At 43.9% G+C, this 11,664-nt stretch overlaps 1 protein-coding gene across 2 annotated transcripts in view; it reads right to left on the bottom strand.

Annotated features, from left to right (window-relative positions):
- The window catches only part of DACH2 (dachshund family transcription factor 2), a 286,945-nt gene extending 276,456 nt beyond the window's left edge, over positions 1-10,489 (bottom strand). Inside the window, exon 1 of one of the 2 annotated variants that reach the window (XM_072042891.1) lies at positions 9,861-10,489. In XM_072042891.1, the coding sequence (XP_071898992.1) occupies positions 9,861-10,375 (515 nt within the window). In that variant the 5' untranslated portion in view covers positions 10,376-10,489. The remainder of the gene's footprint in view (positions 1-9,860) is intronic. The other variant, XM_027464919.3, reaches the window with a different exon arrangement.
- Between the last annotated feature and the right edge of the window lie 1,175 nt (positions 10,490-11,664).

Consider the following 11,664-nt stretch of genomic DNA (forward strand, 5'->3'; position numbering starts at 1 on the left):
AGAGGGAGAGCAAGAAGTGTGGTGTATTTAGCAAGCCTCGCAACGAAGGGTACCAAATACACTGACAGATCGCTCAATTATGTATCTTGGTTCTCTGCAAAACAGTCAGAACAACCACCCAGCTGGTAAAAATGATTTCTTAATGACAGCATGCTCAACTCAAGGTATTTCTGTATCAGATGCATGAAGTGCTGCATACAAAGACTAAATAAAGCCTACAAAAAATAGCCACAAAGACATACTTCAATAAAAAGCTCATTTAACAGAGAAAAAATGTTATCTGAGCTCATTACCTTAGGTCTTGTTTCAGAAAGCAGCAAAATATCAATGCTAACTGCCAGCATTTTGCCCATAACTAGCTTTTTCCGTTTTCGTGAGCATTTGTTTTTTAAGATATGTATTTTAAATCTCATTGGAAAGAACTCTGCATTTTTTCCTACTTCTATTTTTCAGTATTATCTCAGAATCTCAAGAGAACTGCTTTCCTTCAGAAGACACAGTTCAAAGTATGAGGACAAGAGGCAGCTCCAGAGACCCGCAGCAGCAGAGCCAGGTTCCTTCATCAGCTTTGCAGAACACAACCGGGAGAACATTTCCCTGACACAGGACCTTTTCTTATTAACTGTTATAAAAGCAGGCCATCAGCTATCACGTATAACATGCACGAGGTAAAAACAACTGATACATGCATAAGAAAAAGCATAGCACACAGCATTTTAAATGTCCTGCTCAGAAGTACATTTAACAGTTTTTCTTTAAACGAGCACAATCTTCTTAATTAGCAACTCTTAGGTTACTGTAACATTCAGGTAACTAAATCCCCCTACTGGCACAATGTCTGCACTAAGAGCTTTATTACTGCCATCCCAATTTTGTATTGCAAATTAAAAAAAAAAAAAAAAACAACTCCTTTGGTAGCACCAGGGAATATGACAAGTCAACTCATCAGCACACACACGTAGGATTTCAGGAAATAATTTTTGAGACAGAGCACACACAATCTACATATGACAGGGATGATTCACAGGTTACAACTCACATTCTGCTCCTGCAAGGCCAGGTACAATGGCAGCGTGTCCGTATCTGCTCGAGTGATGAGCTGCTCGGTCAGGGAGCGTCTCAGCGGCTAGCTGCGATGTGCATGCCCAGCTTCAACAACTCCCATGTAATCCAATAAAAGGCATTCTTCCACATCATAATAATTTCATTTCTGTAAAGCGGCTGCCCAGAAAGGCTGTGGAGTCTCCATCCTTGGACACAGTCAGAACCTGCCCTGCCCTGGACAACCTGCTCTGGCTGACCCTGTTCGAGCACAGGAGCTGGATGAGATCTCAGGAGGTCCCTGCCAACCTCTCCAGCACTACGACTCCACCACATACAACGGCTTTGGAACTCCCTAGAGTTATGCTGCAAAATAATTTTGATTAACTTTATGAATAGAGCATTCTGCTTTAATTTCACTGTCTGTGTACAGGCTTTGAAGCAGCAGAACAAAATGACTCAATGTGCTGCTGACTGCAAGCAGCGCAAGGGCATCCTAAGCTAAATGGTATTTTGCTACAGACGGGACAGAATTGAAGATGAAATTACAAGCTGAGAATTTCATGCACTTAATATGGCTGTGGAAAGTATCTCAAAATTAAGGACTTCTAGAAAGCCATGCAAGTATGTTTAGGAAATTTAGTTTGTCTGCAGCAAATGGAATTAAAACTAAGTTTCTGAAGTATTCCCAAGCCTCTCTTCCAAACACTGTAAATCACTTTTGATTTTTGAAGAATTCTACATACACACAAAAGTGTGTATTTACCAGCTATATTGGTCCTATATTAAAATCTAATTTCTACCTCTGCTTACAGGGCAGTTGAAATGTGGTATCACAAGAGGACTGCGATGAGAAGGGCCTAAGGCTGGGACCGGTAGCGAGGACCACTACTAACAGTGAGTGCCAGCAGCGGGGAACGAGAGCATCAAAATTCTTTAAACTGAAACCAGAACTACCTCTGTCCAAAACAATTATTAACACAGTTCACCCTATGAGAGAGAAAAATGCAGAGGTGGCATTTGAAAGAATATGTGCAACCTTCTGGCATGAAGGACATCTCTTTTTCTTCGCACAGGAAACCCTTAACAGTCCTGCAAGCTGGTGAGGTGTATCAGGTTGAGTCTTGAATAGAAAAACTGAAAGCAAAGTGCACTGATGATGCAAAGCGTGACATATTTCAGTACATTCTAGTCATAAACAGACTAGACTGCACATACTTTTAGACCAAATAAAATAGGTAACATCTTAATTCTAAAAACACGCTTTTCACTCAAAGCCCTCTAAGTAATTTTTCCTTTGTTTTCCTTATTCAATCAACAGGTATTTAATCAAAATAATCTATTTCACAGAAACAGCACCATCAAAAAAAAGACAAACCACCAGCATTACAGATGGTGACCACAAAATTCTAGATCCACCTTATGCATTATATGTCACATGTAACTAGGCACAGTGCTGAGGGCAGCTGAACTTGTGAACTTAAGTGGAAAAAGATTTCTAAATATTTAAATATTCTGATTCACTGATATAATACACACAGAAAGGACCTACACTAAAGGTCAGAAAATTAGTTGAATTGCTAGGAAAATGTGAAGGAACATATATTAAAGATCTTTTCAATACTTATTATGTATTGCAAAATTATGCTTTGCAATACACAGTATGTTATGTCTATATGCCAAATATGTGGCCTGCTAGCCTTAACTAATGCTGTCACCAGAAACCTTCAATTAGTGACAATACTAATGGAGCTTTATGTAGCATTGATAAGAGACTGCATCCATACTATAGCTAGATAACTCAAGTTGGCGTGGTTTTTTTCTTTTTTTTTTTTTTTTAAATATCTTACAGCTAAAAAGCCCATTAATAAAGAACAACCTAACAAAAGCAATGTTTGTGATGGCATTACCATACTTTTTAGTATAAGCAAAGATAATCTCCCTTCTACACAACTACTAAATGCTTAGGGTTCTAACATATTGCTGCAAGCTATAATGGTTATAACTGTTAATCCAATACACCTTTTATACAAACCCATAAACACACGAGTGGAAAAATAGCACAGATGTTCATCTCTAATGCAATTTCCATTCAATTTCCTAAGTGCAGTCCCTGTGTGCAAACTAGCTTAACGTTATGTTTAGCTTGCAAATTCTTTTAATAAATAATGAATGCAATAAAACTGGTAGATCAATGGCAAGCTGAGAAATCATAAAAAAAAAGCCTTTTGTGCTCATGCTGTTGCCGATTTCAAACTTTAATCCAGCGACAGATCGATACTACTTTTTCTTTTTAACCCATCACATAAATAGCAGATAGACTAGATGTAGGTTAAATGCTGTTACCAGATATCAATTTCCAGAAGCTTGATAAGATCGTCAGACACAATTGCAATTGAACATTTTATACCTTAACATACACATAACAACATACACTGCTAAACAATCTGGTTTATGACACCATGCGGGAATAAAGCAAGCGCTATTCATTCGTTTGGGTTCTTACTTTTTTGGGGAAGTGGTATTTTTAACCAAGTCAATAAAGGCTCTGACACACTATATTTTAATGAGCAAAATGGGCTTAGCAGGTCAAGATGTACTGACAAGGAAATATAAGCTTCCCACACTTGCTAATGACAATAAACTTTCTCTGTGCACACGAACAACCTAGCTGTGCTACCAGAAAGAAAGGAAAACAAACAAATTTAAGTTTTACAGAATTTGGGTATCAGAGCTTTCGAGGCAGATATCAAAGTACATAAACTAACTGGGATCGGTGCTTCTTACAGGCTGCAGAGTGGGGAGGGAGGGCGAACCCCATCACACAGCCACTTTGGATACGACGCTTTACGAAGAGGCAACAAAGATCAAAAGCGTATAGCCCCAAGGGACAGTGCTAGCATCAAGCAGGATAAACCTAAATCACTACAAATTATTACTAACTAATGTACCTGTGCACAGTGAAACGTTTAATCATAGCATACATCTTGCCTTAGCTTACACCAAGAACAGGCTGCAGTATCCTAACTGCTTGTCTTTTTTGCTATTTGTGTTGCTCAAGTTTTTAACACCCTTAAAATACTGCATTTCCATACACTTAGAGGGCTTTATTACACAGATAATCACACAACTTTTACAAGTTTGCATCTATTTTCTTTTACAGATATTTTACATGAAGGATTTTGTTCATAACTTCAGGAAACTCAAAACTACAGTCTCTAGAATGTGCAGAGAAAAGATAAAAGATCCTGCGTTCACCAAGAAGAGGATTAGGCCAAAAAAATAGTGCCTGCAAAAATGCCAAATGTGCATACTTCTTCCATTGGTATTTAATAGACCAAATAAACAGAAGGAAACAAATGCAGGTTTTAGGCAAAAGCATCCCACCTTTGACGAGAAGGACTCATATCCTAAACTACTTCCAAGTTCTTTGCCCTTGTTCAGGCAAACTTTTATTGGTAGGAAAGGGAGGTTCGCCTCAGTGAAGTTGGAAGGGGTTTCTGCAGCCCAGATCTCAAGAGCTTTTTAATGCTGATACTGACGAACAGCTCTTACATAGTCTGCTATCAGTGACAAGAGCAAGATGCAATTTCAAAACACACCTCCGAATGCTCACTTCGGTAATTCTGTAGAAAATATTTAAGGTAGGAAGATACAAGCTTCTTACTCTAAGGCCACTGCCCTACAACCAGCCACGACTTTCTGTGATCTCTGCAGCGTTCCTCGGTTCTACCAAATTTCCTTTTCGCCTGCCTCAGAAACAAACGTGCAGACACAAACAGGCTGCGTGTCCAACAGCAGCCCAGTGTGAGAACGATTTCCCATCTACAGGGCTGGCCAGTTCTGGAAGCTTGCTAAGTATAATGCTATTGCCACACGTTGATATATTGGCGAAAGGAAGGCAAATGTAACAATGCTACAGCTTAAACTCATTTGAATAAACTGTGAATTTCTATTACATATATTGTTTCCTTTATCAAACTGGAACTACTGGAGCAAGAATACCAACATAAATCTAGATCTGTTACAGCCAGTTTCCCCACTCTATTCTCAGAAGCCTTAATGACAGCGAGTCAAAAGTTCTTCTGTTCTGGGGAGAGATTAGGGCGACCAACGTTCTTGATAACTTTTAATATCTTAAAAATAAAGCATCAGAGTAAGAAGTGAGGTTTAACAAACTGATGGAAACAAGTCACAAAGCACTATTCTACCTTCTAAAGCAAGGGAAGGAAGACCGCAAGTGTTTTAATAAACACTGAAGAATAAAAGGCAATAAAACCTGTGCGTAGCCTACTTGGGAAATAGATCTTCATTATTCATGGCAGAGTACTTTACACTTTGTGCAGTCTTTTCCAGAATTTAAAACCCTTCCACAAAGACACATTCCAGCCTCTTTTATGATTTGCGTTCCACAGGTTCTATCCAAGATAATGGCTACCAGGCTATTCAGATCAGAAATTAATGGTGACCGACAACTTTTCTAATATATCTGGCACTAAACGGTAAGTCAGACTGGAAACACAATAAACTGGTTTTCTTATTTTGCATCTAACAGATGTTGAATCCAGATGTATTTAAGTCTAAAAGAAACGATAATAAGTTTTTGGGTTTTTTGTTTTGTTAAAGAAAGCCTTGCTTCAGCCTGTAATCAATTTGGACACGGCGATATTCTATTTATAGTAACACTTTTAACATGTTCTAGTCTTATATTATTTATTCGGATCATTCCTATTGCAATGAAATATTAATGTCGAGAAAGTGGTTACTCTATTAAGGAGCTACCTATGTTTAGATTTTAATATTGATCTCCACTATTTAGGAATAATTAATCATTCTACGTGAATCTGTATTTGCGTGACTTTGTGTTGTAATACTGTCCGAAGTTTAGCATCTTCCCCGCAAGAATGTCACGATTAAATTTATATTCTGCCTTATTCCTAAAGGCGACTTAGCTATTCTAACAGAAGGGGGAAAAGGGGATACCGCCACTTTAAAAGCTTCAATCTCTTTGACATTGCTGGCAGTGTATGGGAACATTAATGCATCTGTCATGATAACAAGCTAAGAATAACATCTAGACATCAAACCGAGCAGAGAATCCATCTGAAGTGATTCATTCAGATCTGTCTCATTGATTTATTAAACACAGGGCAACATCTGCAGCCTCACAGAGCCGCTTGGCAAAATTAATGCAAGATCAATTCAAATGGAAAAAAGTGCAAAAGAGATAAATCAAAACACAATTTGCATGCAGTTCCACAATCAGGCTTATTGGGTGCAAATGCTCAATTTCCCTCCCAAAGCAAATGAGTTTAAATGTTGTTTTATCTTTGTAGAATTGTGTGATTTGAAGTGACAGTGAAGAGTTCTGCAGGTTGAAATGGTGAAAAGAAAAAAAGGAGAAGAAATGCTTGCAAAGACCTTTTGAATATGCAACGAGAATATCATTAATACCTAATTGTTTGGCTTTTTTGTCTTTGCTACAAAAACACAGTATTTTTCAGTTGTACAAGTCTCAGTAGAAAATTACATATGTATTATGCATATACACATGCAGGAAACATACAAATACTCCATCTTGGAGGAAAAGCATGTTACACTTCAAATGGGAAGCTCTATTGCCATGAAAAGAGAAGGGAATGTTAATCAAGGTTTCTCCAGATTAGATATGCTTCTGATGAAAACGTTCAAGTATTTTAGTACTTTTGAAGAAGCACAGACGTGCAATATGTCCAAAAAGAACTTGGGGTGTTTTTCTAGAAGTATAATTAGTTCACTCAGAGAGTGGAAAAATTCACTTCTGCCTCTCTTTACAGAATTCACTGTGCTGGTGCTAACTCTCAAGAGCATGCTTTAAGTAAATCTCCCCTCAGAGGAAGAAAAAGGAAAGAGAAATTGATCATTTCTTATTTCAATATGCCAAAATTCACTAGTTTGGCTGAGTCCGAATGCACGCTAAATATTTACTTAGTCAAAGAAGTTTATGTAATCAGATGTCCACATTTAAAAATCAATACACACACAGGAGCTCTGTGTGGTGCTACATGACTAGATTGCATTAATTATAATCTTGACATCCTTCTCCTTATAAAAGACTGAGTATTGCTGACTATTGGGTAGCTTTTAATAGACAACACAACTAGACCCTCATTATCTCATAAAATGCCTGCATTTACTGCTTAACTTCATTTCTAAAACCTTTCCTTATTTGTGAAAAGTCAAAGTAATTCAAAATATTAGCTGAACTGGACACTGTAAATCGTAACTAAAATAAGCCATGTACTAAAATGCAGTTTTCTGGGGAGTATTCTCTCTCGTGGACTGTTTTACCTACTATTTAATGAACAAACCAGACCAACATTGCCTTTTTCAGCAGAAAACAGCCGTCCAATACAGAAGCCCTGCAGAAGACGTTATGATCCTACTCATATTATTGTGATATTTAAGGACTGATGTATTTACTGTCACAGGCATGTTCTCTCCACAGTTCTATTTCATTTTTAAAATGAAACTTGATCATAGTCTTCTACTTTAAGTAAACCTGATGTTTTGCTACAAAAATTAAGCATTTGTTCCTCAATTTATGTGAACTTCCAAGCTACCACAAATTAGTAACTAAATCCTGGAAGCATGTTGTATTCACCATGCACTTAAAGATGCTACTTGCAGTGCAATGAATGGTTAGTTTCATTTTACAAACCTTGCTCCCAATGTAAGTTACACAGCACTCTTTAATGAAGATCAAAGTTAGGAATATTTTGTTTATGTGTGGATGCAAATTACACACATGCTGTTTACGAAATACAAAGGTCAAAGATGGCAGACATAGGTAACTAGCGTTACAAACACGGAACATATAAAAACTTTGGCTTACACATGTTTCTCTGCATTTCTGAAGAGCTCTGTAGACAAGCTCGACTAAAAAAATAATCCAATAGACTAAGCAGAACTAAGATCTCTTTTTTCAATTATACATTAATTGATGGTTTGCATTCCAACTGAAAGACAATTAAAAGCGTACACCAATGTAAGAGATGGTGATTTTTAAGAGTCAGCTAACATACAAAATAACAATAGTCAAAGTTTCTCATTGCTTTTTCCAACAGTTTTTGAGTTTAAAACTGTGCTTCTACAGCGTTCTGAATTAGACATTCATTCATATCAATTAACAGCAAAAAGAGATTACAAGAGCAATGCACAATATTCTCAGTTCAAATTAATTCTTGAGTCCTGCAGTGGAACAACATGTATTTAAGGGTTTGTTGTTGTGCTGTTTGTTTTTTTTTCTAAAAGATGACTTTTTTTTTTCCAATACTTTACTTCCCAGGTCCAGAATCTAACTACTGCATACGCAGTTACTAGCAGTCCCATCCCATTTTGTTAGTTAGGTACGGTACCACACGCCGCTGTGGTTCCCAGGTCAGCTCACAGCAAATGAGAATGGGATCACATGTATTAAGCTATTTTTATCCAACTTTCTGTACCATGAAATATGGGCTGTTCCAAGAAAAAAAAAATCTTTAAATAAAATGATGAGCTAAGCGTGATAGAATACAATTAACATTGTTAAGTTACAATACTTGAGAAAAGTTTTGCCTGAGCTGATAACATTTATCATACATTACATCTAAAACCACGCAGGCAGTAATACATTGGTATCAGTAGGTCATTCAAATTAGGGGCATTTTCAAGAGGCATAAGCAAAGGTGAAGCGATGTTTTAATAAGTGAGAAGCACTCGAGGAAACGTAAAGGGATCTGCTGCTCCTGAACAGGTAGAAATCAATAGCGCTTTCGTAACTGGGCACGAAGAGCTTGTGCTTACATACATGTGTTGAACGTCTGTCTTGAGCAGAGCGCTCTGAATGCGATCAGACCGATTTCTGCCCCATTTGACCGATTTCTGCCCCGTCTGACCCCATAAGCAGCGCTCCCACCACATCTCCAGCCTCTGCCTAGGTGCTGGTGGCTGCTCCGCAGAGCCCTCACCGCAGCCCCCGCTCCTGCTCCCCGGCCTCACTTCTCAGCCGCTGCTTTTTCCCAGCGCGGTCAGAAGTCTTGGCCAAAGGAAAAAAAGAAAAAAAAAAAAAAGTCGTGAACCACACGCTTTAAGCAATTAGCGCTCCAGCACTTCTTCATCTCTAAACACCGGCTGTAAGGGAGCAGACAGCATCAGATCGCACCTACAGGCTGCGTGGCCAAACCGGCTCCCCTATTTCCCTGAGGAAAAACTTTGGTCAAAGAGATTTTTAGCGGAGCGCTTCGTTCCCAAAAACTCGCAGCCAGGCGGGGCTCGGACGCGTTTCGGGGCGGCTCTGGGCTGCCGGGGACCCCCCGGGGGCGCTGCCAGCGCCTGGCCCCGTCCCGGCTCCCGGCAGCGGCCGCGGTGCGGGGCACGGCGGCACCGGCACGGCACCAGGAGGCGTTACGGGCACAGGGGGGCACCCCTGAGGCGCCCCCGTTAATTAGGGCTAATTAGCGGGGCCGCTGTCCCGGCCGGGACCGCGCCGCTGCTCGGAGCCCGCTGAGGGAGCGGCCGGGATCGGGCCCGGAGCCCGGCGGCACCCGGCGGCTGGGGGGGGACCCGGGGGGCTGCGGGGGGACCCGGGGGGGACCCGGGGGCTGGGATCTGGTGTCTGGACCCTCTCAGAGCCGGAGCTGGAACCTGCGGCGGTGTCACGGGCACCGAGCGGAGAACTTTGAGGGAAAGGAGGAGAAGGGGAGGGGAGAGGAGTGTGGGGGGGGGGGTGCGCCCGAGGTACCGCGAAGGGAAAAGTTTGGTGGGGGCCGGCCGCAGCCCCCCAGCCCCGCGGCGCTCACCTGGCGTTGGTGCAGTCGTTGTACAAAGTTTCGAAGTCCTTCCTGGTGATGAGCTTGCAGCGGTTGACGCCGGGCTGGATGGCGCCCAGCCCGCGCAGGATGCGGACCTGCTCCACCGTGCACACCACGGGCGATATATCCAGGCGCTTCAGCTTGGTGTACACCGTGTGCAGCCCCCCCACCAGGTGCTTCAGGAAGAGGTCGAAGACCTGCGGCAGGCAGATCAGCTCCTGCCCCTCCACCAGGAACGAGGCCACCTTCACCCCGTGCAGGTCGACCATCTTACACTCGTTGCCGCCGCCGCCCGCCCCGGCCCCGCCGCCTCCTCCTCCTCCTCCTCCTCCTCCTCCACCACCTCCTCCGCCGCCGCCGAGGAAAGAGTTGACGAGGCTGTTGGTGAGGCGCGGGGACTCCGCGGGGCTGGAGTACAGCGGGTCCGCCCGGAACAAGCCGCCCGAGCCCCCCGCGCCGCCGCTGGAAGTGGCGGCGATGACGGGCGGCGCGGACACCGCCATGGCCAGCCCGGCGCCCGCCGCAGCCCCGCGCCCCCGGCGGCACCGCTCCGCTCCGAGCCGCCCCGAGCCGCGCGCACCGCCCGCCTGCCGCGCGCCCGGACCCTCCCCAGCGCCGCCGGGGGGCGGGCGGGGCGCTTGACGGACGGCGCCCCGCAGCCAATCCGCGCCGCTCGCCTCCGGCCCGGCCGCCGCGATTGGCTGCCGGCCGGCGGGGCGGGGCGGGGCCGGGCGGGGCAGCGCCGGCCGCTGCACCTGGGCCGGGGGCGCGAGGCGGGAGTCGGGGGGGGGGAGCGGGGCTGAGGCGGCGGCGGCGCGGGGCGGGTGCGTGAGGAGGGGACGGAGCCGCGTGAGGGGGGCGTGAGGGGCGGCCGCTGCCCCGCCAAGTCCCGGCCGCCCCTCGGTGGGCTCGGAAAGTTTGGCCGGGCCGGGAGGGGCGGCCCCGAGGGGATCCCCGTGAAAATAACCGAGCGGGGCGCGCAGCCTGACACACAGCTGGCAGCCGGGGCAGGGCGCGTTGCTGAGGTGATTTTCTCGCTGCACCTAGGTTCGACCGCGCTTCCCGCTCCTCCTTCCTATCAGCATCCTTTCCTCCTGCTCGCCTGCACGCTTTCTCACTTTTTTTTATCTTCCCTTCCCTGCTCCTTCAACTTCTCCCTCTCTTTTTTTATTCTTCGGCTTCCTCCTAAAGCATCCAGAAAGCAAAGCGAACAGAAAAGTAGAGGCGCGGCTGACAAGTGGTGCCAGCGGAGCACTGCAACTCTTCCCAGGACCACGCTGCCTGGATGTGCCATCCTCTCCCTCCTTTTGTTGTGCCTGCTGATTGAGTTTCTGCAACCCTTTGTGCAAAAACCTGATGTTTTTGCGTTATGAGTAATCCCATTTTAGGCAAAGGGAGATGCCTGTATGCTAACTAAGTTGCTATATTTCATAAGCTGAGTGATCTGCTCTCTGGAGAAACCTGGTTTTCTCTCCATCAGTGGTACGTATATTTTAGGAAGAGCCCCTGCCCGTTTTAGGCCCCTGGTCTAGCTGGCTGAGACTAAGGCAGAATTTTCACATAACCCACGGTGAAATTAAAAACTTCAAATATAATAAATACCTTTCAGTGAGAATACTCGTATTTTGTAACTTTCCAGGATCAGAACCTTAGATTGCAAGTTCTGTGAGGCAGGGGCTATCTACTTGGGCAAAAAGTTTGGTGCGATTTAGCCCTGAACTTATCTGGGATGTTTATGCACCAGAAATTATAGAAATAGCAAGTAACTGACTTAAATAGAAACTTTGGGGGG

This window comes from Anas platyrhynchos, chromosome 10 (genome assembly GCF_047663525.1).
Source record: "Anas platyrhynchos isolate ZD024472 breed Pekin duck chromosome 10, IASCAAS_PekinDuck_T2T, whole genome shotgun sequence".
NCBI classification, from domain to species: Eukaryota; Metazoa; Chordata; class Aves; order Anseriformes; family Anatidae; genus Anas; species Anas platyrhynchos.